Source organism: Miniopterus natalensis, chromosome 15 (genome assembly GCF_054644295.1).
Source record: "Miniopterus natalensis isolate mMinNat1 chromosome 15, mMinNat1.hap1, whole genome shotgun sequence".
Lineage (NCBI taxonomy): Eukaryota > Metazoa > Chordata > Mammalia > Chiroptera > Miniopteridae > Miniopterus > Miniopterus natalensis.
Window position 1 is genome coordinate 2,998,888 of NC_142095.1, and position 26,520 is coordinate 3,025,407.

Sequence of the window (26,520 nt, forward strand, 5' to 3'; positions counted from 1 at the left end):
AAGTTCCCGTACACTAGGACATACACCAGGAGACAAAGATAAAGGGTGTCAGCATTCTTGCCCACACACCTACCCACAAAGACACACCCACTCAGATGTACATGCACAAGGAGCCACTCTTTCCGGGGGATTCAGCAACGTGTGGCATGCAGGGTGCTGCCTCCGAACCCGCCGTGCTCCTTCACCCGCTCCCACCTCCCGAGGACCGGTGGAAAATGGTCCTGAAAACTACAATTCCCAAGCATACCTCCTCTCACCAACGACGGGACCGGCCGGGGCGCACAGCCTCCTGGGACTTGTAGTTTGACTCAGAGCCCTGATTTCCGCTCGTCCCAGCTTCCGCCGAGGACTCGGAATCCCAGCATGGAGCGGACCCGGAAGACCTGCGCTGAGAGGGCATCCCGCCGCCGCCCGGGGCGCGCAGGCGCAGCACCCCTGTTTGTCGGCGGCCGGGAAGGGAGGAGGTACGGTCGAAGCCGAGACCCAGGCCAAGCTGGAGCTGACCAGGCTTGACTTGGGCCCAGAACTCGGCTCCAGTCCCGCGCGGACCGGATTGTAGGACCGCGGAGTGGATGGAGCGGGCCCACCCCTGAGGTCAACGGCAGCCCACTGGGCCTGGCTCGGGGCCCACAGGGCGGGCGGGCCGGCGGACCGGAGCCGCCCAGGGCCTTCCCTCAGGTCCCCGGCGAGGGGCCTTGGCCCCGCCCCGCCCTGCAACCAGGCCCGGCCCGGCCCTTTGCCACCGGAGTCGATCCGAACAGAAGTGGAGTCCTCACCGGGGCCATAAGCCAGTGACTAGGGCGGACCCGGGCCTCCCGTCGGGGCCGGCCTGGGACGAGGCCCCGGGGAGGCCCCTGGCCCACTAGACCCTTCGCTTAGGCCGACGCCCGCCGGGAAGATGCAGCGCGCCCTACCCGGCGCCCGCCAGCACCTGGGGGCCATCCTGGCCAGCGCCAGCGTGGTGGTGAAGGCCCTGTGCGCGGCGGTGCTGTTCCTCTACTTGCTGTCCTTCGCCGTGGACACGGGCTGCCTGGCTGTCACCCCGGGCTATCTCTTTCCGCCCAACTTCTGGATCTGGACCCTGGCCACCCATGGGCTAATGGAACAGCACGTGTGGGATGTGGCCATCAGCCTGGCCACAGTGGTGGTGGCTGGACGTTTGCTGGAACCCCTCTGGGGGGCCTTGGAGCTGCTCATCTTCTTCTCAGTGGTGAACGTGTCTGTAGGGCTGCTGGGGGCCTTCGCCTACCTCCTCACCTACATGGCTTCCTTCAACTTGGTGTACCTGTTCACTATCCGCATCCATGGCGCCCTGGGCTTCCTAGGTGGTGTCCTGGTGGCACTGAAGCAGACCATGGGGGACTGTGTGGTCCTGCGTGTGCCCCAGGTGCGCATCAGCGTGGTGCCCATGCTGCTGCTGGGGCTGCTGCTGCTACTGCGGCTGGCCACGCTGCTCCAGAGCCCGGCACTGGCCTCCTATGGCTTTGGGCTGCTCTCCAGTTGGGTGTATCTTCGCTTCTACCAGCGCCATAGCCGAGGCCGAGGGGACATGGCCGACCACTTTGCTTTCGCCACCTTCTTCCCTGAGATCCTACAGCCTGTGGTGGGGCTGTTGGCGAACTTGGTGCACAGCCTCCTGGTGAAGGTAAAGATCTGCCAGAAGACAGTGAAGCGCTATGATGTGGGGGCCCCATCCTCCATCACCATCAGCCTCCCAGGCACAGACCCTCAAGATGCAGAGCGGAGAAGGTACTGTGGAATCTTCTAAAACCTTGTCAAGCTAGGAGAGTATTAAGTCACATGTCATCTGCCAGGGTGCCAAGGGTCAAGTGTTGGGGCAGATTCAGAAAGGTCAAATCCGATTTGTGGCCTTGAGAAACTCAGCATTTAGGTGTCTGGGCTCCAGTAGGTGCTTTCCACCATCAGGGAATATTGCTTTTCTCACCATTCAGGCCACCTAACAAGTCTAAGAAATGTCCAGTTTCCTTTGGTGCTGTGTGAGGGGCTAATGGAGAGCCAGACACGCATAACTCTGGCCTTGTTTCAGAATCTTGGAATCCTAGACACTGGCTCTGTGGATGCCAGAAACAACCTGCTGGTCTGTGAGATGGAGGGACAGAGGAGACCTGGGATCCTTAGGCAGTCTGAGCCACCCCCATTTCCAATTGCTGAACCATGGCCTCTTCCTGGGCCTTAATTTAGATACTGTGCTTCTTTGCCACTTATTGAGAGGGAAGCTTGAGGTATTACTAGAATTACAGCACCCCACCCCACCCCGCCCCTACCCCCCTGTAGGTAGGCCCTTGTTACCAAACCCAAGGGACTGGCCACGTGACTGCAGGGAGTGGAGACAACCTTTTCTTTATCTGTAAACCAAGCCACCGGCGCCATCAGGAGGCCCAGCCCAGTTACTCAGTGCACCTTGGCCAGGGCAGGACAGATCGTTTTAAATCCAGCTCGCTCGCTCGCGCGCGCTCCCCCCCCCCCCCCCCCCCCCCCCCCCCCCCCCCCCCGGTCTGTGGCCTCACCAGAGTGGTCACAGCTCTGTTTCCAACATTATTCTTGGGTATTTTTGAGGCAGTTTTGAGTAGTGAAATCTGGAGCAGGCTGTTCCTGCTTTCTGCATTTGTCAAGGGCTTCTGCTTTTGCTCACCTGTGGAGTGGGTTCTTGGCAGCTTTATGAATTCAGCTGGAGTTAGCCCTGTGCTTACTCTCCACTGGAGCTGTGGAGTTGAGTGTGGGACACATCCCTTTCTTGAAGGAGTGTCCAGCTGGGCAGCGCCACAGATCATGGTCCAAGGTGGCAGGTGCTGCAGGGCATAATTGTGGGCCCTACCATATGTGTTTCTATAGCTGATGAATCCTAAGAACCGAGGCCTGTCTTAACCCTACCCAGTGGAGGAGATGGAGCCAGCACAGCTGGGCCTAGTAGAAACTGAGCTGTCCTCAGAGCTCTTCAGGCGGGGCCAGGCCATAGCGGTGGCCCCTCTGCCAGTGAGAGGTCTTGGATTGTTAGAGGTCTTGGACATTCAAAACACCTCTGCTCAGGCCCAAGAAAATGGACAGGTGGAGGCAGGTTGGGGGCAGGGGTTATCAGGTGGTCAATTCTTGGCATAGCCTTGTGGTTGTGAGCTTACTTGGGGATGGGAGTTACTCCTCCAACCACTTTGACATCTGGCTACATGCCACTCCCAGACCCAAAGGGCTACTAGTAGTGGACCACAGGGTTTCCTGTCTCTGACCCTTGTGAGGAAATGACTAGCAAGTCACTCTCTACCTTAGCAGGCCTTTGACAGAACTGACGAGTCAGTCTCCAGAATGGGAGCCAACTTGCCATGTGCCAGTCTGGAGGACAGTGGAAGTGTGCTGGGGCTTTTTGTACCCATGTCATGTTCCTCTCCTGTCATGCCTCTCCGGTAATGTTCCGTGGCATAGTGGAGATTTTGGTTCTCTGCTGGAACTTGGAAGGCTATACAGGCTGTCCCCCTATGCTGGTGGCATAGAAAGGTTGAGGCATCGGGTCCACAGTGGCCACTGTTGGCGATGTTACCTGGTAGCATTCCACCTCCTGGTGGCCAGGGTACCAAGCACACATACATAGCTTCTAGTGAACTTTCCCACCTCCCCTGAGCGGGGTCTCCAAGAATCTGCCAGTACAACTAGTAGGCTTTGGCCTGTGCCCTACCTATGTGGGCTGTTTCTCCTTCCTCTCTTCCCACAAGGACTCAGTGTGTCCCTACTCTAGCACAGGTCTTGCTGGCTTTGGGGGTTTTTCTGGGAAGGAGAATATTAGAATCAGTTAGGAGGGATGGGCTGACCCAAGTTGGCCCTGCTTCCCAGGCTAAGAGCCAAGGCAGCAGGTGCTTGAGTCCCAGCCTTCCCCACAGACCCTTACCAGGAGGCTCAGAACACTGCTAACAAGGAGTGGGGGAGAAGTAATCACCCTCTCCAGTGGTTCCAGTGCCCAGGCAGAAACTCGTATGTCCCAGGCAGAAACTGTATGTCCAGGAACTTGCCCTTCCACCCATCTACCTTGGGGTACTAGCTCTCTCCACCCTTAGGCACCACCCTCAGAACCATTCCTGGGGCTGGTGTGGTGGGCAGTGTGGCAGATTGGCCTTCTCAGCCTGGATGTGCCCCAGCTAGGGAAGAAAGGCTCTACAGCCTTTAGATCCTTATTCTGATGGTAGAGTGGGCACTGATCCAATCCCTGGGGAGCCCTGGGCCCTGCATGGGGAAGGGAAACATGTAAGATTCTTATGAGAGAGGAGTCTGAGTGGTAGGGGGAGTCCGCTTCATGGGGGAAGAGTATAGGGCATGAGCCAAGTCCAGACCCAGAGTGACCTGTTGTCTTTCCTCTGGCCCCAGGCAACTGGCCCTGAAGGCCCTCAATGAGCGACTGAAGAGAGTGGAGGACCAGTCTGTCTGGCCAAGCATGGACGACGATGAAGAAGAGGCTGGGGCCAAGGTGGACATCCCTCTGCCCTCAGACAAGGTCCCCACACTCCCGGGGAAGGGGGCTGCCCCAGAATCCAGCCTGATCACCTTTGAGGCAGCTTCCCCGAAGCTGTAATCCAGACCATCTTGAGTGTAGTACCTCCTCTCCCATGCCACCCCTCGACACCTTCTCAGCTACTCTGAGGAGAGAGAAGATGGTCTGCTGGGGGTTTCCACAGCCTTCTGCTATTTCTCGCCAACACTACCCAGGACTCTTGCTACCTGGTTCCAACTCCAGACAACCACTATGTCAGACATGGGGCCTCCAAAGCATCAGCCAGCCAAGGCCATCTGAGATAAGACTGCACCTCAGCAGGCAGCCCCAAGCAAGTGGCTGCAGGGACACTGGTGCCACAGCTTCTGGGTCAACCCTCACCCCTGATACTGGTTGCTGAGAGCCCTGAGCCAAGGCAAGGATTTGCCAAAAACATTCTGGGGGGTCCAGCCAGTGCAGGAGCCAGCACAGGGCTGCATATCCCTGCCCACCCCCAGAAGGACTATGTTCACCTCAAGATTTCTGGTTCCTTCTGCTGTGGCCACAGCTGTTTCTAGGCCAGAATAGCCACAGCTCCCAGGTATTTTCTACAGGACCACTTGAGCGGGCAACTGAGCCCAGCCGTGCAGTATCAATAAAGCAGTTCTTTGAGGTATGACTCCTGGGCTGTCAGACCACCTGTGCAGCCCCCTCTTCATGCTCAACTGTGACAGGGACTTTAGGTTTGAGGGCTTAGTCCCCATGGCAACTCCAGCTGGATAAGATGCCCACTGTCCCCCTCCCCCTCTGCCAACCACATGTTCACTGTCCAGCACCCTTTGCAGAGCTGTCTCCTCACACCCTTACTCATTTCTCTCGCCCTCCTATCCCCAGGGGGGAGGCCCTGCCCAGGGGACCTGAGGATTGAGGGCTTCTCTATCACAAGGAATTTTCTTACCCATGGTTCACCTTCATGATGGAGTGCTCAGTGTTTTACACCTATGGAGACAGCCCATCCCCAGCTCCCGTCTTGTCATTGTCCAGATCTAATCACGGGACAGCTGGGAGACTGAAAGGACACACAGCTGTACCTAGGGTTCCCAGGGCTTTGGGTGGTATGGGATACTCAGCAGCCAGATCCTGGGGGCTTGTGTGCTAGAGAGCTTCAGCCCTTCTGTGAGCAGCCAGAGACAGGATCCCCATGGTACCCAGCATCCTCTTAGCGAGAACTATCCCCAACTTGGCTATTCACCCCATCCAGTCTTTTCAGTCATTTTAAAATTTTATTTTACTTTTCTTCCCCTGTAATTTCTGGACATACCAATACAAGTATGAGTTGAGTTGCTGGGAAGGCAGTCTTGCAACCCCAGTTTCATCCAGACACATGATCCATGAGCTTCTCTGGGATGGCAGAGAGAGAAGGAAGGAGGCAGCACTCCAGTGTGAGGAGCAAGCACAAATGTCACACACAGGACTCCTCCTACCCCTGAGTACCCTGGTGCCTGAGGTGTCCCTGTGACCTCAGTTGAGAGTGTCCAGGAGGTCCTGGCCACAGCTCCTACACTGAGAGACAAATCCAGGCTTTGAGGCTGAGAAGAGCTCACGGCTGAATCCTTTTGCGGTACAGGTAGGCATTGCTCACCTGGTTCATGATGACCAAGCTGGTAATGACAGGGCATAGCACAGCCAGGTACCAGACCCCACCAGTGACTGTGGCAGTGAACCAGAGTGAGCACATGCCCAATAAGAGGCTGGCACTACCCAGAAGGTAGCCTACTAGCCCAGAAGTGGCATGGTACAGCTTGAGCTTGGCCAGGGGCCATCGGGGCAGCAGTTTAGGGTAGAGGAGCCCCACTCCACCTGAGCACTGCAGCCCCGCCCATAGCACAGCTAGCAGCCCGGAGCGCCCATGCCACGTGGCCAGGTGGGCTTTGCCAAGCTGTTCCTTGTGGAGGATGACAAGGCCCAAGCCCAACAGTGCACACAGCAGGGCCAGCAGCTGGAGTACCCAGTGGCAGCGTGCTCGGCCTTTCCGAGAGAGGGAGCGCAGCAGCGAACTCTCGGGAGAGAACACCAGCAGTGCTTCGGTCATCAGGAAAGAGAACTGGGGAGACAGGCACGGGAAACGAAATGAGGGTGCTGCCCAGCAGAAGGGAAGCGAGATTTAGATAACCTTTTAAGCTGCCAGTCGATCTGGGCAGATTCCCCTCCATTCTCTCCCCACCGACAAGAGCACCCATTTGGTGGGGCAGGAATGGAGAACTCCACCTGGAACAGCACATCTGCCACGAGTAAGCTGTGAGAGGTACCCCTCATACTTCCTCCTAGGTGCTGTTCTGAAATGACATCTCTGCTCTTACCCAGTAAACACAAGGTTTGAGATGTGGCACTTATAAATGATTCACAAGCTTTGTTTCCCTGACACAGGACTGGATACAATTTCTTGGCAGAGCTGGCCAAGCAGGTGCAGTGTGTCAGGGAAAATTAGATGTATCACTAAGTTAAGGTAAAAAGGGACAGAGGTACACCCAAATGCATTTTTTAAGCTTCCTGCCTGGAGGCGGGCAAAGCCTCAAATTTTGTGCTTAGACAAACCCTACCCATTTGCCCCGGATCCTGATTACCCTGGTTCAAGTCTGGGACATATATACCATGGGCAGCAGCCTAGAGCATGCAATGCCAGCAATCCCACATCTTAGCCCTCCAAACAGATACCAAGTAACCATAAGGATTCGGAGGCCACCAGGACTACCACCCACACCTATGCTCCCTCCCACCCCCTAAGAGCTGGCCAGCCCACTACTTACAGCCAGAGACATAAGCACGGGGTGCCAGGAGAACAGGCCTGGAATGAGAAGAGGAGGCCTTGTGAGGCTGAGGAAGAACCAGCCACGCCACTAACTACAGGTTGGGGAAAATGAGTAGTGCGTCACCCGAGGAAGTGCTGCCAAAATTCGAGCCCCATTGCTGCAACAAGCTGACCCCATACCTAGCCTCTCTTCCTGGTCCCTCCTGGATAAGAGAGGCCATGCTTTGCCACACCTCTTGCAGCCCTCCCTCCTGCCAACCGCACTTTGCAAGAGGCAGCCAAGTGGAGCACCAAGGCAAGGAAAGAGAAGCCAGGTACTCTGGGGTCTGGCCAAGCTGGCAGAGCCCCTAAACTCATCTACTCCACCCCACTTATCCCTCCAGCACAGTATGTCCCTCAACCAGCCAGGCCTTTCCCAGGAGTCAGGCCCAAGATTTCCTATTGCCCCTGCTCCCAGGAAAAGTGGCACTTTCCTTCCCAGAAGTTAATTATAAATTATACTTACTGGAGCCAGGCCTGGCAAGCACAGCCACAAAGATGGTGAAGCCCAGGGCCACAAGGTGGGCAGCAGCCCCCGAAGCAGTGCGTAGAGCTCGGTAGATGTGCGACTCGGTCTCCACAGAGAGGGCCATGGTCAACCAGGCCGGTGGCTGTAGCCTGAAAGCATAGTAGAGTAAGCAAGGGTCTCGGATGCCCGCGGTCCACTCCTCTCACTGGAGCAAGTGTTGCAGGGCAGGAATGCCACTCTCCTCCAAGGAGTGAGGACCGGCGGCGTGTCCGCATGTACCTGCATCAGAACCGGCACTGATCATTGGCCCACCTTCCAGGTGGGATGCGCAAAGCCGTGTAATAGACTACAAATCCCAGCGTGCACCGCGCCGTCGCAAGGCGGGAGCGCCCGCTGATAGGGCATGAAGCACCACGGGAATTGTAGTTCCCAGCTGCGACCAAATTGCAGCCTGAATTCTTTTTGCGAGCAGCCTCCGTCACGTGCCGCAGGCATGCTGCCCCTCCACGCTAGGGACTCGTCTGCCTCACCCGCAGCGCCGACCCGACGCGGTGGTTTCCTCCCGAGAAGGCGGAATACGCCGGACCCTGCCGCACAAGCCGCTGCTCCGTAGCGGGTCCGCTTCACTTCCGGGTGTGCCGACTCCCCACCTGGGACTTCCTGGGACGAGCCCCCTCCGCAGCCACGCCTCCGAGCCGCTCTACGCAGGCGCCATTGAGCAGCGGTCCGCGCGGGTGTGTGAGTGCGCAGGCGTGCTCGAACCCCGGGCGGAGGCCTGGGAGCTTTTTCTGAAAGGTGTTCCCAGAGGACTCCGGTCCTGCGAGCGCCATGGGCAGCGGCTGCCGCATCGAATGCATCTTCTTCAGCGAGTTCCACCCCACGCTGGGACCCAAGATCACCTATCAGGTGCCACTGGGTTCGCGGGGTTGGTGGGGAAATAGGGACGCTCTCGAGAGCTCAGCCCACCGTCTGGAAGCGGTGCAGCCCCGTCCCCGCGCTGCGCGCAGGCCCGCTGCTCCGAGAGGGTCCTCAGACCCAGGTCCCAGGCCCCCGGCGTGGCGGAGCACACAAGCATCACATAGGCAGGGATTGGGAATTCGGGCTATGGGGACCCAGGAGAGGTGCCAGGTCCCACGAGAGGTGGGGATGGGTGGTCCATTAGCATCCCTAGATGCATAGGAATTTAGATAAGCGAGGAGAGAGTGTGCCAGTTAGAGGGAACAGCATGTGCAAAATCCAGGAGGCAAGTGAGCACACGGCGTTTGCTTGGAAACAGAGGAGTAGGAGGCCTGGGTGGATGGGAGAGAGGAGAAACGCTAGAGAAGAGGGCTTAGGTCTTGGGGGATGTCCTGTTTCCTCTGCCCAGTACCAAGGTCCACTGGGGAGCCTTTTCCCACTTCCCTTCCTAGGTTCCCGAGGACTTCATCTCCCGGGAGCTGTTCGACACGGTCCAGGTGTACATCATCACCAAGCCAGAGCTGCAGAACAAGCTCATCACCGTGTGAGGCCCTAGCTGGGGGTTCCCGGGAGGAGGAGACAGGCTTGGGAGTGGGAGGAGCCTGACTGTTCCCCTCTGTTCCCCTCTCTAGCACAGCCATGGAGAAGAAACTGATCGGCTGCCCTGTGTGCATCGAGCACAAGAAGTACAGCCGCAATGCCCTGCTCTTCAACCTGGGCTTTGTGTGTGATGCCCAGGCCAAGACCTGTGCCCTTGAGCCCATCGTCAAAAAACTGGCTGGCTACCTGACCACACTAGAGGTCTGCAACACGATGGGCTTGGGTGGATGGGCAGGCAGTGTTGGGGAAGGTATTCACATTGTCTCCAAAGCCCTCCAGACCTAGGAACCTGCCAGGGCAGGATGCCAGCCAGGGGTCCTGGGGTGTGCCCACCATGCTATCCATGCTCCATCCAGCTAGAGAGCAGCTTCGTGTCAACGGAGGAAAGCAAGCAGAAGTTGGTGCCCATCATGACCATCTTGCTGGAGGAGCTAAATGCCTCAGGCCGGTGTACTCTGCCCATTGGTATGGCTTAGTCTGTGCAAGGACAGCAGAGGGGTAGAGGAGGGATGGGAAAGTGACAGGGGAAGGTGAGCACAGCCAAGGACAAGACTCGTGAACAAATTCATGGCCAGGAAATAGCCATGAGCTGAGTTGATGATATCCAGGGTCCAGTGCATGATGGGGCTGGGACTGGGGCTGCCAGCAGAGCTCTCCAGCTGTTCCACGGGCATGTTCCTTCCCCTCTCTGGACCTCAGTCTCTTGCTTTATAAAAGGGGAAGATTGGCCCTACCCAGAGCCCCTGCCTATCTCAAGGGTTGCTGAAAGAACTGATTGGTAATTGAGGGCCTCTTGGAAGAGATGGCACTGAGAATATGGGTGGGACCCCCCTGCAGATGAGTCCAACACCATCCACTTGAAGGTGATTGAGCAGCGGCCTGACCCTCCTGTGGTTCAGGAGTATGATGTGCCTGTCTTTACCAAGGACAAGGAGGATTTCTTCAACTCACAGTGGGACCTCACCACACAACAGGTGTGCGAGCCCTCCGTGGGTATTATCACCCAAGGCTGGCCAATTCCTTGGCTTCATCCCACCCCTACTGACTCTGCCCTGCCCTGCCCAGATCCTGCCCTACATTGATGGCTTTCGTCATGTCCAGAAGATCTCAGCCGAGGCAGATGTGGAGCTCAACCTGGTGCGCATCGCCATCCAGAACCTGCTGTGAGTGGGGCAACAGTCATACCCAGGATAGGGACTCCAACCAGGGAAAAGCCCAGGGGCCCGGAGTATGGGGGCTGGGAAGGCATGGCCCTCAGAAGCCGAGCACAACTCTCTCTCCCAGGTATTATGGCGTTGTGACCCTGGTGTCCATCCTCCAGGTAGGTGAGTCTGGGGTCTGGTTATGTGGAGAGTGGATCATGTGACTGGGGCTGTGTCAGACTTCCAAGCCTCTCACTCAGACCCCTGTGTCTCCTGCTACCTACCCTCCAGTACTCCAATGTATACTGCCCGACACCCAAGGTCCAGGACCTGGTAGATGACAAGTCCTTGCAAGAGGAGTGTTTATCCTATGTGACCAAACAAGGTAACAGTAGGCTCTGGGGAGGCCATCTCAGGGAGGGCAGGGCAACCTGGAGAGCTGACCCCTGGCCCCCACAGGACACAAGAGAGCCAGTCTCCGGGATGTGTTCCAGCTGTACTGCAGCCTGAGCCCTGGCACTACTGTAAGAGACCTCATTGGCCGCCACCCCCAACAGCTGCAGCGCGTTGATGAAAGGTCAGAAGGGGATTCCCTGGGGCATGAGGGGTTTGCCCGAAGGCAATCACACCCTCTCTGTCTTTGGTTGGAGAGGAAGCAGGAGATTCCCAGTGAGCAGAATCATGAGGCACTGCTAGTCCAGGGACGCTTGATGGGTTTAGAAGCCAGTCTGGCCACGGAGGCAAAATTGGAAGGGAGACTGCAGGAAAAGGTTGGCCTAGTGGAAGAAGACCTGGCCAGGGCATCGCCCCTCTCTCCCTCGACCCAGGAAGCTGATCCAGTTTGGGCTTATGAAGAACCTCATCCGGAGACTACAGAAGTACCCTGTGCGGGTGTCTCGGGAGGAGCGGAGCCACCCCGCCCGGCTTTACACAGGATGCCATAGCTACGATGAGATCTGCTGCAAGACGGGTAAAGGCAGGCAGGACAGCTGGGGCGGGGGCAGGGCAGGGTGGCCAGGCCAAGGGTTCTGACCTCACCTCCACCACCCAGGCATGAGCTACCAGGAGCTGGATGAACGGCTGGAAAATGACCCCAATATCATCATCTGCTGGAAGTGAGGCTGGTGGGGGCTGGACACAGCTACTCTCTCCTGCTGAGCCCTGTCTGGTGAATGAGGGGCAGACCAGCAGGCTAGTCCATCGTGTCTCAGTGTTGACTGTCACTTTTGTAAATAAAGTCATCCATTTCAACCTACCTCCACCCAGTACCACCTCTCAGCCAGCCACCAGAGAGCCAGCCTTGAGTGAAATAGCCACGGTCCTGGCGCCCTGGAGCGCCGTCTGGTGGACAGAGCCGACAATGGCCAAGTAAATGTGCCCGCTATTTAAAAACGGAGACAATCAGGGAGCTGTGATGGAGAGAGCGCGCTGGGATGGGAGCTGGGCTGCTCTGGATTAGATGGGCAATGAAGGCCTCGCTGAGGTGGCTTAAACTGGGCCCTTAGGGAGGAAGAGTATTCCAGGCAGAGGGAACAGGTGCAGAAACCGCTGAGGGAGGCCCATGGAGCTGGACCGGTGGAGGCAAGGGGGGGAGGGGCGAGAAACAAAGTCCCGGAAAAGGAGAGGGAGCGAGAGCCTGATTCTGCAAGCTGCCGGCGAGCCGCTCTGGCCGTAGGATTTTGAGGGCCAGAGGCAGCTGTAGAATCACCCTCGAGTGATGCCTCGTGCGCACCTCTAAGAGCAGTAGAAAGGCTCGGCAGTGACCTCCTGCGGAGTGATGGCAGCCCGGACTGGGACGGAGGGAAGTTGTGCGCCCAGCACAGCGCTTCGGGGGTCCGGCCAACAGGTGGAGCGGGGTGCGGGAAACGCCGGAGCCAGGAAGCCCCGGAAAGGAGCACCGGCTGGGGGCGGGCCGACTTCACGGCCGCAGGAGAGCGAGGCCACCGGAGTCGGACCCTCGGGGGACCCACGACTGGCTGCGGGCTGCGAGGGAGAAGGCTCTGGAAGTGCGAATAGGGTCCCTGCCAGCACCCCAGCTGGGGAAGGGGGCGGGGCGGGGCCGAGGCGGCACTGCGCAGACTCGAGCCAGCCGTTTCCATGGCAGCGAGGCCCACGCGCCCCGACAGCTCTGCAACCGTCGGGGCTGCCCCGCCGGACGCCGGAGCGCGTTGGTGGCCGCACCTGCGCGCCGGCCCAGCCATGGGTGACCTGGAGCTGCTGCTGCCCGGGGAGGCCGACGTGTTGGTGCGGGGACTTCGCAGCTTCCGGCTGCTCGAGATGGGCTCTGGAGGGTGAGGCAGCTGGAGCTAGGGCCGGGGGACTCCTGGGGTCCGAGCCCTTGAGTTGGGGGAGTTCCGACGTTGGAGGGACGGGTTGCCGGGGATGGAGGGGCGCCCAGGTGGGGAGGTAAAGTTCTTCAAGACAGGGCTATGTGGTCCTGAGCCCTCTGACCCCACCCCACTCCTCCTGCACACGTGCACCCACATGCCTGCGCACACACCCTCTGGGGCAGGTGGAACCAGCAGCATGAGAACCTGGAGAAACTGAACATGCAGGCCATCCTTGATGCCACCGCCAGCCAGGGCGAGCCCATCCAGGAGCTGCTGGTAACCCACGGGAAGGTACGCCGGGTCATAGGCAGGGTTCCTGCCTTCCCCGCCACCACCACCACCACCACACCACTCGATCCCTCAGGAGCACCCCGGGCATCTGCTCTTCCCTCCAGTGGCACACCTGTCCTCCCCAAAGGAGGAGCGCCTTACACATTTGATTTCGTACCGCTCCGGGACACAATCCTGGCATGCCAGGCCAGGTGCAGGGTGTGGGTTGGCTAGGGAGATAGTCGTGGATCCTAGAACAGCCTAGACTGCAGAGGAAGGACCCAGGTTCTAAAGGTGTTCCTGAGCACTGGAGGGGTCCCCACTGAAGTGGAGGTGGGACTTTGGCAATGGAAGGAGGCAGCCTTCCCGACTTGAGAGAGAGGGAGTTAGAAACCAGAATTGGCTTGGTTGGAACAGGAACCAGGAGGTGACACCAGTAGGTGAACTGAGATATCACTGGACAAAAGGGCTCCTCTGCAAGGAAAGGGTAGAGCCCCTCCTGGGGGTGAGGTAGGAGTGGGGCACTGTGAAGGGCCCTGGTTAAGGGTGAGGCACAGGCACACAAGAGGACAGGGACGAGAGGCAGGGCGTGAGCAGGAGGGCTGGCCTGGGGGATATCTGATGAGGGAGGAGGGGACAAAGGCAGGTATACAGGAGGAACAAGGCAAGGACCAGCCACAGGAAGCATGGGGGATGTCCCCAAAGAGATGCCAGGGGCAGCTGGAAATGAAGGTCAAGGTGCAGGGGAGAGGTCAAGGTGCAGGAGAGAGGTCAGGAAGGTACTCATGGGGCATAGAAGAGTCTAGGGGCCCAGGGGAGTTGGAGGAGAGCTGGGCTAGGCTGAGCCAGGGAGGGGAGGGTTGCCAGACCAAGGCAGACCCACCTCATCCCTGTCCTTTCCCCTCCCCTCAAAGGTCCCGACACTGGTGGTGGAGCTGATAACAGTGGAGATGTGGAAGCAGAAGGTGTTCCCCGTGCTGTGCAAGTTGGAGGACTACAAGCCCCAGAACACGTTTCCCATATACATGGTGGTGAGCTGGCCCCTGGTGTGCACCCCGCCAACCCGGTCAGAGGACCTGGGATTAGAGAGGATAGCTGGTAGCCCCTGTCCCCTCGCCAGCAGCCCTGGGCTCTGTCCTCCTGTTTATCTGCCAGGTCCACCATGAGGCTTCCATCATCAATCTCCTGGAGACCGTGTTCTTCCACAAGGTGAGGTGCCAGTCCTGTGCACTGGCTACTGCCCCAGCCAGGGCCTGGTGGCAAGAGGGGTTGTGCCTAGGAAGGGGGTCATCAGAGAGAATGTTTCCCCTCCACCTGCCCCCAGGAGGTGTGTGAGTCAGCAGAGGATACCGTCTTGGACCTGGTGGACTACTGTCACCGCAAACTGACTCTGTTGGTGGCCCGGAGTGGCCATGCTGGCCCCCCAGAAAACGAGGAGTCTGAGTATAGCACCCCCATGAAGGTGGGCTGAGCTTCCCTGGGGTTGGCAAGGGCTAGACCCAGGGTCCCCCAGGCCTGAACACCATGTGCTCCCCAGGAGCTGCAGAAGCAGGCAGAGCTGATGGAATTTGAGATTGCGCTGAAGGCGCTCTCAGTGCTCCGCTACATCACTGACTGCATGGACAGGTGGGCTGCCCTGCCCGGCCTGGGACCTGCAGTGGAGGGCTGGGAGCCTGGCCTGTCCCCTCTGCTCACCACTCTGCACCCCCACCCCTAGCCTTTCCTTAAGCACCCTGAGCCGCATGTTCAGCACCCACAACCTGCCCTGCCTCCTGGTGGAACTGCTGGAGCACAGTCCCTGGAGCCGGAGGGAAAGAGGTAAGGTTCTCCTCCATCTGCCTAAGCCTCAGCTCACAGCTTCCAGGATGTCCTCCAGGATTGATGGGGGTGGGCAGCATGCACACAGGCAGACAAATTCTGCCCCCTAGTCCACAGAGGCTATCAGGATGGCTCACCCACAAGTGGGCCTAGATCTGGGCTCTGCAGCAGGCAGGGCCCCCGTGTCCACGACCGAGAACTTGTTATGCTCTGGAGTGAGCAGCACCACAGCCTGGGCAAGTCCTGTTCCCAGGGCAGCGGTCAGACCCCTAGCCCATGCAGCTGGCTTACTCAGAACGCATGCAATGCCTGCACCCAGTACGCGGTTTCCTCTCCCTAGGCAAGCTGCAGCAATTTGAGGGGGGCCGTTGGCAGACAGTGGGCCCCTCAGAGCAGCAAAAGATGAGCAAGTTGGAGGGACAGGTGTGGATTGCCCTGTACAACCTGCTGCTGAGCCCGGAGGCCCGCACCCGCTACTGCCTCACCAGCTTTGCCAAAGGACAGCTACTCAAGGTGGGGAACTCTCCCCAACCCCCCACAGCACTGACCCCACCCCATCCCTGCTGGTGGGTTTGCCCACCCACCTCAGCCCCAGTCCTGTTTCCTGACCTTGGGCCTCAGGTAACACGGCAGTTCGTGGGACATGGGACCCGAAGGCACCCTCAGCCCAGCCCAGGCCGTCCCTGTTCCTTGACCCTCTGGTCAGCACCATTTCACACTGGCCTTCCCTGGACGCCCTTGCAGCTTCGGGCCTTCCTCACAGATACACTCCTTGACCAGCTGCCCAACCTGGCAGACCTGCAGAGCTTCCTGGCCCATCTGGCCCTGGCCGAACCCCAGCCCCCTAAGAAGGACCTGGTGTTCGAACAGGTAGGCACTAGGAAGCTAGTTGCTCAGGACCGCTGCCCACTTTGCCAGTTCAGCTCCTCCCTGACACTCTCTTCTCTCCCCCAGATCCCAGAAATCTGGGAGCGGCTAGAGCGAGAGAACAAAGGCAAGTGGAAGGCGATTGCCAAGCATCAGCTGCAGCATGTGTTCAACCCCTCGGAGCAGGACCTCCGGCAGCAGGCACAAAGGTGAGGCATGCCAAGCTGGCAGACATCGTGGAAGGGATGCAGAAGGCATATGGTGCTCCTGTGCTCCCACCTACCAGGCTCAGCCAGGCCTTCCTGACCCTTTTCCCAGGTGGGCCGAGACCTACAGGCTGGATGTGCTAGAGGCAGTGGCTCCAGAGCGGCCCCGCTGTGCCAACTGCAGCACAGAGGCCACCAAACGCTGCTCGCGATGCCAAAATGAGTGGTATTGTTGCAGGTGAGGGTATCCTAGGATTTGGGCCCCTAAACCCCACTCCTACACCCCCCCCCCCCCACAAGCACTGCATCCTCACTGGCCCACTTGCCTGCAGGGAGTGCCAAGTCAAGCACTGGGAGAAGCATAAAAAGGCTTGTGTCCCGGCAGCCCAGGATGACAGAGCGAAGTGAAGGCTGCAGCTGCTGAGGGCAGACCACCAATGCCGTACAACCCAGCCCGGTGCTCCCGGACCGCGGGATTCCAGCCTGGCCTCTGCAGGAGCCCCAGCCTCCCAGGTGCTGAGGGAGCAGGCGGGGCCGCTGCTGTCCCATCTCCCCCCGCAAAGCGCTCCCCGCTTCCTGCCCCACCCAGCGGGTAGGCTGGGGCGCTGCCTCAGCTGGGGCGGGCGGTGGCCTGGGAGAGGGGTGAGGGCAAGGGCGGGGGCCGGATGTGGGGACCCTCTTCCTCTTGCACTATAAAGCTGGTCTCCAGAAATGCGCCTGTCTCAGCGTGGCCTTTGCACTCCTCCTCGTGAGAGGGGAGGGGAGTGGCTCTGGGGCTGAAGGGAGGGCGGGGACTTCACGAGAGTCCCTTGCCGCTGCCCCCTCCGCCCCACTCCGCCTGTGGGTCGACACAGCCCCGCAGCCCGGGTTTCCATTGCGCGCTCTCCTCGGATCTCCCCGTCGCTCGCTCGGCCTGGATCTCCGGGGCGGCGCCGCATCGGGGCCCGCCCCGAGACTGCTCGCTCCCAGAACTGGCTGGCGCCCCGGCCGACCGGGCCATGTCCGTGGAGCCTGAGCTCATTGAACTGCGGGAACTGGCGCCCGCGCCGCGCGCCGCCCCAGGTCGCACCCGTCTGGAGCGCGCCAACGCGCTGCGCATCTCGCCGGGCACAGCTCGCAACCCAGCCAGGCAGCCGGTCCCGGGCCACGGCCACCGCTTCCAGCCCGCTGGGCCCACTACACACACGTGGTGCGACCTCTGCGGCGACTTCATCTGGGGCGTCGTGCGCAAGGGCCTTCAGTGCGCGCGTGAGTAGCGGCCCCAAGCGCTGGCGAGTGAAATGGGTGGTCAAAGGGCATAACTGGCGCTGCGGGTCAAGTTGCCTCGGAGGGGGTAGGCTGGAACGCCCCTGAGGACCAGGTCCATTACCTCTACCCCATCACAGAAGAGAGTGTGGGCACGTTTCATGTCCTTGCCACACTGCACCTGCGTCTGGGGCACAGCTGGGCAGAGACAGGTGCCTGTGAGTACCAAGGTGCTGATTTCAAATTGCTTATCTGTACAGTACCGTGGCCCTTTTTGAGAAAGGCTCTGTGCCTACCAGTCTCTTAAGTCCATATTCCCAGGCCTGCCCCTTTGCAAAGATTCACTCACCATGTCCCCTCCGGGGTAATCACTGGGGTGACGGGCATTTACCCACCTATGGGGGGGGGCCTGGAAAAAGGTAGAGCCTTGGGTGGGCCCCCTGCAAGCAGGAATTTCGTTGTCTTCATATAGCAAATACCTATCACAGACCAAGTCAACCAAGTGCTAAAACATGAAACACAGCCAGCCACACACCTTCTGCCCTCCCTGGTACCAGTAGCAAGCAGAGGTTGCTCTCCCACTGGCTATACACCAGCTAGAATCACTTGGGATGCTTTTATGGCCCTCCAAACCCCTATACCTGGACCCTACCTCAGACACGTTGAATCAGTCGCTGGGAGTGTTTCAGCAATTTTTAAAAACATCTTTCTAATGTGCAGCCTGGGTTGCAAATCACTGCTCTGGCCCATTTAAGAACTTAAGGAAGATGTTCTAGGCCTGTCTGTGTGCATGGAGACCCTCTCATCCAGCACAGGAGTCTGTCCTGAATTCCGCTGGGAGCAGACACGGGTGATATGACAATACAAAGCATGAACAAGGGCTGTGACATTGCCGTGTTCCCAAGACATAAAGTGGCCACAGAAATGAAAAACAGGACAACTTGGGTCCTTGTCAGAGGCAGAAACAAGGGAGGAATCAATGATGAGTTGGGGGTTTTTTTTGCCTCAAACAACTGGGAGAATATTAGCAATTTTTGCCGAGATGAGGAACCCAGGCCAGGGTAGGGTGAGGTGGAAGAAAAGTGAGTTAAATGTTGGCCATGTTGGGTAGAAGTGTCTATTAGACATCCAAGTGAAGATACTGGCTCACAGGATTTGATCTGAGGGGGAAGTCAGCGATGGAAGCCTTGGGTCTGGGGTGGGTTGAGTGTACACAGAGCCCGGCAGGATCAAGACTGAGCCTCCCTGACGCTCTGCCGTCAGATCTGGGAGCTGAGACAGAACCAAAGGAGCTCAGCAGCAACTGAGGGGAAGTAGGAGGAACACCGGGGTTGTGGGGGCCCCTCGGAAGCGAGGGGAGCATCAGGCGATGCTGAGGTGCGGCTGGAGAATGGACCGCGGGACTCAGCAGGACCCAGGTTGCTGAGGACCCTGACCAGGGCAGTTTCCTGGGGGAGCAGGCCTGGCTGGGATCGGCAGAGAGAGTGAAGGCGAGAAATGCGCGCATGTAGATCAGACTGGGGAGTTCTGGTCCGAGGGGAGCAGAGACAGATGCAACTGGAGCGGGACATGGGTTAAAACACTGCAGCTTTTCCCTTCCAGGGCGGAGGGGGTAGGCTCTGCACTCCAGCTCCAACAGCGGAGCCGGCCGGGGTCCCTAACTGCCGGAGGGAAGGGAGGCCTTCCCGCCCGCTCCCAGACGCCGGGGGACGAACGCTAGAACCTGTGTGGAGGGGGCGGTAACGGGGCCTCCATAAGGCCAGTTAGGCAGAGCCCAGCGGTCAACGGCCCGCAGCCTGGGGCTTCTCTTCCGTCCCCGGGACGCTTCTTGGAGCTGGGGCTCCCCCGCCTCACGGCCAGGCCTCTCTGCAGATTGCAAGTTCACCTGCCACTACCGCTGCCGCGCGCTCGTCTGCCTGGACTGCTGCGGGCCCCGGGATCTGGGCTGGGAACCGGCGCTGGAGCGGGACACGAACGTGGTGAGTTTGGGGCCGAGACTAAGGCGAGGCGGGGACGCGCAGACCAGCGGGCCCCGTCGCAGGCGTAGCCCAGGGCTGGCCCGCGTTACGCGCAACGAGCGGGGCAGCGCCTGGCCGCGCGCGGGCTCGAGGGGGTGCGGCAGCACTGCCTCCGCGCGGACCGCCCCACCGCCCGCGCTCCGCGCCCGCGCAACTTCCGCACCTTCCCGCATCCGCATCCGGTCCTGCGGCCACGCTGGTGCACATGCGCACACGCGCCCACGAGCTCCCCACCGGAAGTGAGATCTGGGGGCGGAGCCGAGCTGAGCGGAGCTGCCGGGTCGATGAGATCATCCCCGGGGGCGAGGCGCGTGCGGCCCCGCCCCTGGGCGTCCCTCCCCCAATGAGAGGCGAGCCAGGCGGACGCCGCGGGCCCTTTCCAGCGTTAACGGTTGCCGCGCCGACGCTGCCCGGGGCGCACGCGCACACGGACGCACGCTCGCGGTCGGGGCGGTGGTTGGAGGCTGAGGGAGCCGCGGGCTCGGTGGGCTAGCCGGCTGGCGGGCGCGGCGATGGGCGAGGCGGACGCGGGGACGCCCTCTTTCGAGATGACCTGGAGCAGCACGACCAGCAGTGGCTACTGCAGCCAGGAGGACTCGGACTCGGAGCTCGAGCAGTACTTTACGGCGCGCACCTCGCTAGTGCGCCGGCCGCGCCGGGACCAGGTGGGGACCCGAGGTTGCGGGCGGCGGGCCTGGGGCGGTCACTGGGACCCCGCCCCTGCCCGGTAAGTTTCCAGGTGGAGAGTTAGTTTGTGGGCAGCCCCGCGCTTCCGTCAGCGTGGATCGCGGGCCGGTCCCGGGCCAGCCGGTGGAACCGTGCGTCGGACTCTCGGCCCGTCGGTACTGGGCGCCGAGGCCTAGCTCTCTGCCCCAGACCGGTCGAACCAGGGGAAGAAGCTACGTGGCTTGGGGCAGACCTGGGACGGGCATTAACCACCTATGACTAAAGTCTGGACTAGGACCTCGATTTCCGCTTTCGGGTGCACCCACCCACTCTGGGAAGAACCCGGGAGGAAGTGGAGAGGGCGGAGTCCTCGCCGGGAATTGAGAAGTGTTTTTAGGATAGAGGCCAGGGATGGGCTGCGCCCCCCAAAAGCACTTCGGAGTGGAGCCAGCTGAGTCTCCACCGCCGGCGGGTCCTGGCCTGTTACCAGCTGCTGGAATGTGGAGGAGTCTGATGCCCACCCTAGAGTGGACCTGGCGTGCCCCCGTTGGGATCATGTATACCAAAACTGGAGTGGATCTGGAGATAGGGGACTTGGGAATGGACGGGAAGGAAGCCTTGTTTTGGACTGTAAGCATCCAGGAGCACTTTATCCACAAGGCTAGATTGTAAAATACCTGAGGAGGGGTTACTAATCCAGGACTATAAGGTGTGGTGCTGGAGCAGCTGTGCCTCTGGGAGTCTCCTGGGTGTCCCCTTTCTTAGAGACCTCTGTGCTGTGTGCCATGAGTGTGACCGCCAGGCTCAGATAACTGTTCTGGGGCTGGTACACCTCAGGGGAGCATCCTGGCCAGACTATCAGGAAAGAGAGATGGAGCCCGGCCTGGCGTGGCTCAGCGGTTGAGCATCAACCTAGGATCCAGGCGATCGGGGTTCGATTCCCGGTCAGGGCACATGCCCAGGTTGCAGGCTGCAGCCGATCAGTGACTCTCTCATCATTGATATTTCTGTCTCTCTCTCTCCCCCTCCTTTCCTCTCTCTGAAATCAATAAAGATATATTTAAAAAAAAAGAGAGAGAGAGAGAGAGAGATGGAGACTATGAAGCTCAGTATGTCTGGCGTCCATGGAGCAGAATTCCTTACATGAGCCAAGAGAAGGGGGAGTTGTGGATATGTCTTTAGATGAAAATTTTAAACCTCAAAAGCTCAGCCCAGAGCTTATGTGCAAAGTTTGAGTGTGGATCCCTGAAACTTGCTCTGTGTCGCTCAGGCCTGAGCCACTTTCCATTGTGGAAAGGCAAGAAAACCATAAGACACTAACCAATTGAAAAGGAGGTTGGGGAGTCCCCAGTTGTATGTAAAATAAGACCACCGGCCTCTATGGACAGTGGCAGAGTGGAGAATGCGTTGCTGTGGTGTCAGAGGTGGGAAATCCCATGGTCCTGCTGTGCATCCCTCCGGGATGGCTGTCCGAATCCTCGTCCGCCAGGCAGTTTTGGAATCTGAAAAAGAAGCTCTTCCTCCTCTAAAATCCTGGTTGAACAGTATAGTGCCTCCCATCCAAGTCCCATGTTTTATGAGTAAATATACTGAGGGAGATTCACCTGGAGAAGGAAAGGGGCTGGAACTGAGGTCACTGCATCCCAGGCCAGGGCCGTGAATCACCCGAGAAGGGAAGAGCAAGGAGCAAGTTTTCTCACTCCCAGGCTGGAGCTCAGAGCCAGCTCAAGGCAGGGGAGTAAGTTAGTGCCACCCCATGCCCACCGTGTTCTGTAAATAAATCTCTTCCTGCCTGCCCTGGCACTGGAGTCTGTTCCACTTTCCTCCTGCCCCTAGCATCCCTCTCATCCTGGCGCTTCTCACTGGGGCATTCCTTCCTGTCCCCGTCCTGCTCCTTGGGCCTGAACAAACATATCCACCCTTTATTCACAGCCTCCAGCCCTCGTTTACCCCGCTCCAGAATTCCATTTTCCAGAGTCCACAACATTTGTTCTTACCAGCCTTATGGGGTTTCCCACTGTCCCCAACAAGGTTTGTGCTGGAGTTCTCACTTCTCGATGCTCTCCGCCATCCAGGAGACCTTTGGAAACTTGGGGAAGCAAATAGGCTTCAGTTCCCACCTCTCCCCCAGTACCTTTTTCCTGTGGAGCCCCAGCCTTAATCCTCAGCACCATGTACTTGCTGGCTGCTGAACAGCAGGTTCTAGGTGAAGAGCAGACAGCTAAAAGGCTGTGACCTCCACCCTGCACTTTCGTCTGTCCTCCTGATTTGTCCCCATCAGATGGTTTAAGCGTAGAGGGCTCCAAAGCAGCAGCCAGGGAGAACCTTGGCTGTCCTGGGCACAAGGTTATTCTATGAGACCTTCTGGTGGGAACTCCCTTGGGACTTGGGACAAGGCATTAGTCAGCTGTGATCTCAGCTTCGTCTGTGACACTCCCATTCCAGCTAGGGCCTGATATCAACAGGAAAGGAAGAAAGGCTGATGCAATGGGACCAAGGGAGTTTGGTAGAAGAAAGTTCATTCAGTGCCCTGCTCACCCTGGTCCATACTCCACCTTTCTGATAAGAATCCAATTCCTGGAGGACTGGGGGAGTGGCTGAGTGGTGGAGCTAAAATCTTGGCACTGAACATCCGTATAGCAGGGAGGAAGTGCAGAAACCTACCTGCTTGGCACTTGAGGGACAGGCTCTACCAGGAGGCTATCTGTTCACGTCTGGCAGATTTGGAACCTGGCCTTAAGTTACATTTTGTGCAGCCTGGGTCAAGATCAAATGGCATGTCACAGTGGGCTGACCCCAGGTCCTCTACCAAGGGGTGTTAATGTTGTAGAGGTTGCCCTTCCCCTCTGCCCACTGGTGCGGGGCTCCTGGTGTGCAAAAGTCCTCACACTTCACACCCTACAGTGGGTCATGGCCCTTTGCCAGGGCAGAGTGGCAAAGTGGGCTTCCTTCTTCAGGACACACACCAATCCCACCTAAATAAAGTGCTGAGATCAGGCTGTGAGAGGTAGTTTTACCATAAATTAGAGTCCTTCCTCAGCATTTTCCCTCTTTTCCTGGCCCCAGGCCTTGTGCCTTCAGTTGCCTTGGTTTTAAGGTACCCATAGGGCCTCACCCAGATCTGTCCCCAGTCAGGGGGCAGAGAGTAGCCAAATGCTTCTGCCATTGCTGTCTCCATCTATTGCATACAGAACAAGGAGCAGTGATGGGTTCTTCTCATCAGGCTTGAGCTTTGTCAGTTTCCAAAAGCTACCCCAGAGGCCGTTTTTCAGTGGCCTGCCCAGGGCTCACTTCTCTGCCTATGACATGCATTGCAGTTGGATGGGTTCCTTAAGGGTCCATGTTGGTCCATCTTTCAGGACGAGCCTGTGGAGTGGGAGACATCAGACCTTTCTCAGGCTGAGATTGAACAGAAGATCAAGGAGTACAATGGCCAGATCAACAGCAACCTCTTCATGAGCCTGGTGAGTTGACAGCCTGGGAAGGGGTGTGGGGCGGGGCAGGAACCCAGCTGTGTGCCTGATGTCCAAAGGGTTACAGCTGAGGTATTCTTGGGTGGGCCCATGTAGTGATTTATTCACACCTAGCCTAGCCTCATGTGGACTGGCAGTGCCAAATCTGTCCCTTCTCACCTGGAACCTAGTCATGGTGCGGTTTCTCTTCTTCAGAACAAGGATGGCTCCTACACAGGCTTCATCAAGGTTCAACTGAAGTTGGTGCGCCCCGTCTCAGTGCCCTCCAGCAAGAAGCCACCCACCTTGCAGGATGCCCGGCGAGGCCCAGGGCGGAGCGCTGCAGTGAGGCGCCGCACCTCCTTCTACCTACCCAAGGATACTGTCAAGCACCTGCATGTGTTGTCACGCACGCGGGCACGAGAGGTCATTGAGGCCCTGCTGCGCAAGTTCTTGGTGGTGGATGACCCCCGCAAGTTTGCGCTCTTTGAGCGGGCTGAGCGCCATGGCCAAGGTGAGCTTTCCACCTCACCCCACCTTGTGTGAGGGCATATATGCATGCACCTGTGCATGCAGGGACTGAGGCGGCTGGGCCTGACTCTAATCAAACACTCCCTTCCCTTCCTGGCCCGCAGTGTACCTCCGGAAGCTGTCAGATGATGAGCAGCCCCTGCGGCTGCGGCTCCTTGCCGGGCCCAGTGAGAAAGCCCTAAGCTTTGTCCTGAAAGAGAATGATTCTGGGGAGGTGAATGTGAGTATGCAGCCCTCCTTTGTTTCTTGGTTGTCACTAGACAGGGCTGATGGGTTGCAGCTATAGTGAGGGTTAGAGGAGGAACAGGGTTGAAGAACAAGCCCTGCAGTGCTTCTCCAGGAGTGCATGAGCGTTGTGGCTAATGTGAAGGCTTCCTGGCCATTCGCACCAAGGTCTAGGGCCTGTTTCAAGAAGCCAGGGAGAATTGTCTTGGTACTCTGCTCTTTCTCATTGTGGAAAGTCCTCAGGACATACAGGAGTCCATCTGACAGTATGGTGATCCCAGACCAGATCAAAGCCACACAGATGGACACCGGACATCCTGGAGGCTTCCCTTCAGACATTAGGACTTTTTACCTGGAAGCTTTCTGGTTCCAATGTATTGAGTCCATGAAGTGGGATTAGATTCAGAGTGTGAGTGTGACCTGTCCATGGTAACTGGAAATATCTGGTTTGGTGGCCCATCTGTGAGGTGACTGCCCTACTTTGTGGGACCAGTCTTCTATACAGACTTGGTGGGAATCCTAGCACAGACCATTGAGGAAAGAACCTGATATTAGAAAGTCCCATCCTAGCTGTGTGACCATGATGCTTGGTCTTTTCTGGGAGGGCTTGCTGGCTTGGCCATGCCTGCTGCAGCCTTTGTCACCCCTCCCCCCTGCAGTGGGATGCCTTCAGCATGCCTGAACTCCACAACTTCCTGCGCATCCTACAGCGGGAGGAAGAGGAACACCTCCGCCAGATCCTGCAGAAGTACTCCTACTGCCGCCAGAAGATCCAGGAGGCCCTGCATGCCTGCCCCCTGGGGTGACCTTATACCCCTGGGTAGAAGGAGGAGAGTAGGCAGCACAAAGGGCGTGCCGTGTGAGTGTGACAGGGCCTGTGTGGCCTGAGGAATGAGTGTGCATGGAGGCCCTCATCTTGCTGGTGGAATGAACCCAGAGAATGGCGAAGGATCTGGCCCTGCGTCCACCCATGCGCGCCCTCTGCCGTTCATGTACTGAGTCATGGTGGGCCAGGGCTGCCCTGGGAAGGTGCTCCAGGCTTGCAGCAGAGGTAGAGCAGACAGACGTCTCTCTCCTTAATTCGTGTCTCAGATGCGAGAATCTAGGAGACCCAACAAACAGAATAGGGTCATGTTTGCAGGGATGAGGACTCTCATGTATGAGGAAAGGTATGTTTTGGATCTTGGATGGGGTCTCAGGGCAACCCTATCAAAGCCAGTAGTGGGTGTTCAAGATAAGCAAGATAAGACAGACATCAAGGAAGAGTCTAGATTTCCCTCTACAGTACCCTCTGGTGCTATCTCATGGTGTAGTAACAGTGCCTCAGTGCCTCCTCCAAGGAGGATGTCCCTGGACGGGGTCTGTGTGAATGTGGGCACTGGTCGAAGTCCACGCCTTGTTTGCCAGTCAAAGCCAGGGCCTTTACTTCGGGTATTTTTGATGATGTGTGTGAATGTATATTTTGTGGCCTCAGCTGAATGCCTCCTGTGGGGAAAGGGGTGGGGGTGATAGTCATCATCAGGGCCTGGGGCCTGAGAAAAATTGGCTGAATAAAGATTTAAGAACCTCCTGCTTTTAGATTCTCTATTATGGGCCCTCAGCCCCAGTTGCCCTTCATGCCAGTGGCTGCCCAGGGTGATGGACAGGCTCACAGAGCACCTTTTCAAGGTCACCATGGGACCAATCTATGAAGGATTTGTGGTACAGATATGTAAGTCAGCACCCTGGGCTCAGGTCTTGATAAGAATATCAGCTGCAGCTAGAGCTTAGGGAAACCACACACCCTGCAAGCTGTGAGAGGCGCTTCACCAAATATTTATCGAGCCACTACTGAGGACCTGACACTCACTGCTCATGGCACCGAAAGTACGGCTGTTAATTCTTGCCTTCCTGAAGCATACCTTCTGCTGGGTTTGTAAAGAACACTGAATTTGAATTCTTAAGGCCTTAATGTGGCTGTATGACATTTGGCCAGTTCCTTAATTTTCCATAGACTTGGTTTCTTCTCCACATGCCACAGTGGTGATCGAAAAAAAACGGCGTGGGAATAGAATGAGGCCAGAGAGGCACCGCGCCACCTGGCCTGGGGTCAAAAGAGTGCTGGTGGTTGGGCAGGCGACTGGCCTCGGGGGTGGGCACGCAGGGGACACCATACAAGTCAAAGAAGCGCGCGGGACCAGCCGCCGCTTTCCTGGGTGGGAGCTGCCCCAGCTGGAGACAGTGGCCTGTCGGAACCTGACGTCTCGCAGTGCATGCTGGGATGCCTAGTGTCTGAGGGCGGCTATTGGTCCTGTTCTGCGGAGCGACGGGAGAAGCAGCCAATCTGGGGGCAGCGTGCGGAAGCGGAAATGATGTTTCCGTGGAGACGGTGGAGCCTGCGGAAGACGGCGGCGGCACCTGCGAGC

General features: G+C 58.3%; 5 protein-coding genes across 6 annotated transcripts; 4 read left to right on the forward strand and 1 right to left on the reverse strand.

Moving 5' to 3' along the window:
- Positions 1-418: 418 nt before the first annotated feature.
- TMEM115 (transmembrane protein 115) lies at positions 419-5,143 on the forward strand. Its single transcript, XM_016216879.2, has 2 exons — positions 419-1,749; positions 4,369-5,143. Exons 1-2 carry the CDS (start codon positions 899-901, stop codon positions 4,571-4,573), a joined length of 1,056 nt encoding a protein of 351 aa, XP_016072365.1. The 5' UTR covers positions 419-898; the 3' UTR covers positions 4,574-5,143.
- A 601-nt stretch (positions 5,144-5,744) lies between these two features.
- On the reverse strand, positions 5,745-8,306 carry CYB561D2 (cytochrome b561 family member D2). The gene is made up of 3 exons (XM_087824555.1): positions 7,786-8,306; positions 7,279-7,316; positions 5,745-6,575 (listed from the first exon to the last, which is right to left on the reverse strand). The coding sequence occupies exons 1-3, from the start codon at positions 7,910-7,912 to the stop codon at positions 6,072-6,074; spliced, it is 669 nt and encodes a 222-aa protein (XP_087680681.1). The 5' UTR covers positions 7,913-8,306; the 3' UTR covers positions 5,745-6,071.
- A 266-nt stretch (positions 8,307-8,572) lies between these two features.
- Positions 8,573-11,742, forward strand: NPRL2 (NPR2 like, GATOR1 complex subunit). Its single transcript, XM_016216900.2, has 11 exons — positions 8,573-8,694; positions 9,198-9,289; positions 9,378-9,546; positions 9,702-9,810; positions 10,183-10,319; positions 10,411-10,508; positions 10,630-10,666; positions 10,779-10,872; positions 10,947-11,064; positions 11,315-11,457; positions 11,539-11,742. The coding sequence occupies exons 1-11, from the start codon at positions 8,617-8,619 to the stop codon at positions 11,604-11,606; spliced, it is 1,143 nt and encodes a 380-aa protein (XP_016072386.1). The 5' UTR covers positions 8,573-8,616; the 3' UTR covers positions 11,607-11,742.
- Positions 11,743-12,665: 923 nt separating this feature from the next.
- On the forward strand, positions 12,666-16,604 carry ZMYND10 (zinc finger MYND-type containing 10). The gene is made up of 12 exons (XM_016216897.2): positions 12,666-12,778; positions 13,000-13,108; positions 14,002-14,118; positions 14,243-14,296; positions 14,412-14,549; positions 14,625-14,713; positions 14,805-14,905; positions 15,246-15,418; positions 15,650-15,775; positions 15,860-15,981; positions 16,091-16,216; positions 16,311-16,604. Exons 1-12 carry the CDS (start codon positions 12,687-12,689, stop codon positions 16,384-16,386), a joined length of 1,323 nt encoding a protein of 440 aa, XP_016072383.2. The 5' UTR covers positions 12,666-12,686; the 3' UTR covers positions 16,387-16,604.
- Positions 16,605-16,674: 70 nt separating this feature from the next.
- Positions 16,675-26,227, forward strand: RASSF1 (Ras association domain family member 1). Of its 2 annotated transcripts, XM_087824707.1 has the most exons (6): positions 16,675-17,226; positions 19,096-19,199; positions 23,243-23,371; positions 23,576-23,873; positions 23,995-24,110; positions 24,775-26,227. In XM_087824707.1, the coding sequence occupies exons 1-6, from the start codon at positions 16,977-16,979 to the stop codon at positions 24,919-24,921; spliced, it is 1,044 nt and encodes a 347-aa protein (XP_087680833.1). In that variant the 5' UTR covers positions 16,675-16,976; the 3' UTR covers positions 24,922-26,227. The 2 variants fall into 2 exon arrangements, with proteins under 2 accessions (XP_087680833.1, XP_087680832.1); XM_087824706.1 differs by lacking the exons at positions 16,675-17,226; positions 19,096-19,199 and adding an exon at positions 19,754-19,906 and having other exon boundaries at positions 23,267-23,371.
- The last annotated feature ends 293 nt before the right edge of the window (positions 26,228-26,520 follow it).

Coding starts and splice junctions, on each gene's coding strand:
- TMEM115 (XM_016216879.2), top strand. CDS start 899: ATGCAGCGCGCCCTACCCGGCGCCCGCCAGCACCTGGGGGCCATCCTG. Junction 1,750..4,368: donor CAAGATGCAGAGCGGAGAAG/GTACTGTGGAAT, acceptor CTCTGGCCCCAG/GCAACTGGCCCTGAAGGCCC.
- RASSF1 (XM_087824707.1), top strand. CDS start 16,977: ATGTCCGTGGAGCCTGAGCTCATTGAACTGCGGGAACTGGCGCCCGCG. Junction 23,372..23,575: donor GCAACCTCTTCATGAGCCTG/GTGAGTTGACAG, acceptor TCTCTTCTTCAG/AACAAGGATGGCTCCTACAC. Junction 23,874..23,994: donor GGCTGAGCGCCATGGCCAAG/GTGAGCTTTCCA, acceptor CCTGGCCCGCAG/TGTACCTCCGGAAGCTGTCA.
- NPRL2 (XM_016216900.2), top strand. CDS start 8,617: ATGGGCAGCGGCTGCCGCATCGAATGCATCTTCTTCAGCGAGTTCCAC. Junction 8,695..9,197: donor GACCCAAGATCACCTATCAG/GTGCCACTGGGT, acceptor TTCCCTTCCTAG/GTTCCCGAGGACTTCATCTC. Junction 11,065..11,314: donor CTGCAGCGCGTTGATGAAAG/GTCAGAAGGGGA, acceptor CCCTCGACCCAG/GAAGCTGATCCAGTTTGGGC.
- CYB561D2 (XM_087824555.1), bottom strand. CDS start 7,912: ATGGCCCTCTCTGTGGAGACCGAGTCGCACATCTACCGAGCTCTACGC. Junction 7,317..7,785: donor GCTTGCCAGGCCTGGCTCCA/GTAAGTATAATT, acceptor TTCTCATTCCAG/GCCTGTTCTCCTGGCACCCC. Junction 6,576..7,278: donor CCGTGCTTATGTCTCTGGCT/GTAAGTAGTGGG, acceptor CTGTCTCCCCAG/TTCTCTTTCCTGATGACCGA.
- ZMYND10 (XM_016216897.2), top strand. CDS start 12,687: ATGGGTGACCTGGAGCTGCTGCTGCCCGGGGAGGCCGACGTGTTGGTG. Junction 14,906..15,245: donor CTGGAGCCGGAGGGAAAGAG/GTAAGGTTCTCC, acceptor TCCTCTCCCTAG/GCAAGCTGCAGCAATTTGAG. Junction 15,419..15,649: donor CCAAAGGACAGCTACTCAAG/GTGGGGAACTCT, acceptor ACGCCCTTGCAG/CTTCGGGCCTTCCTCACAGA.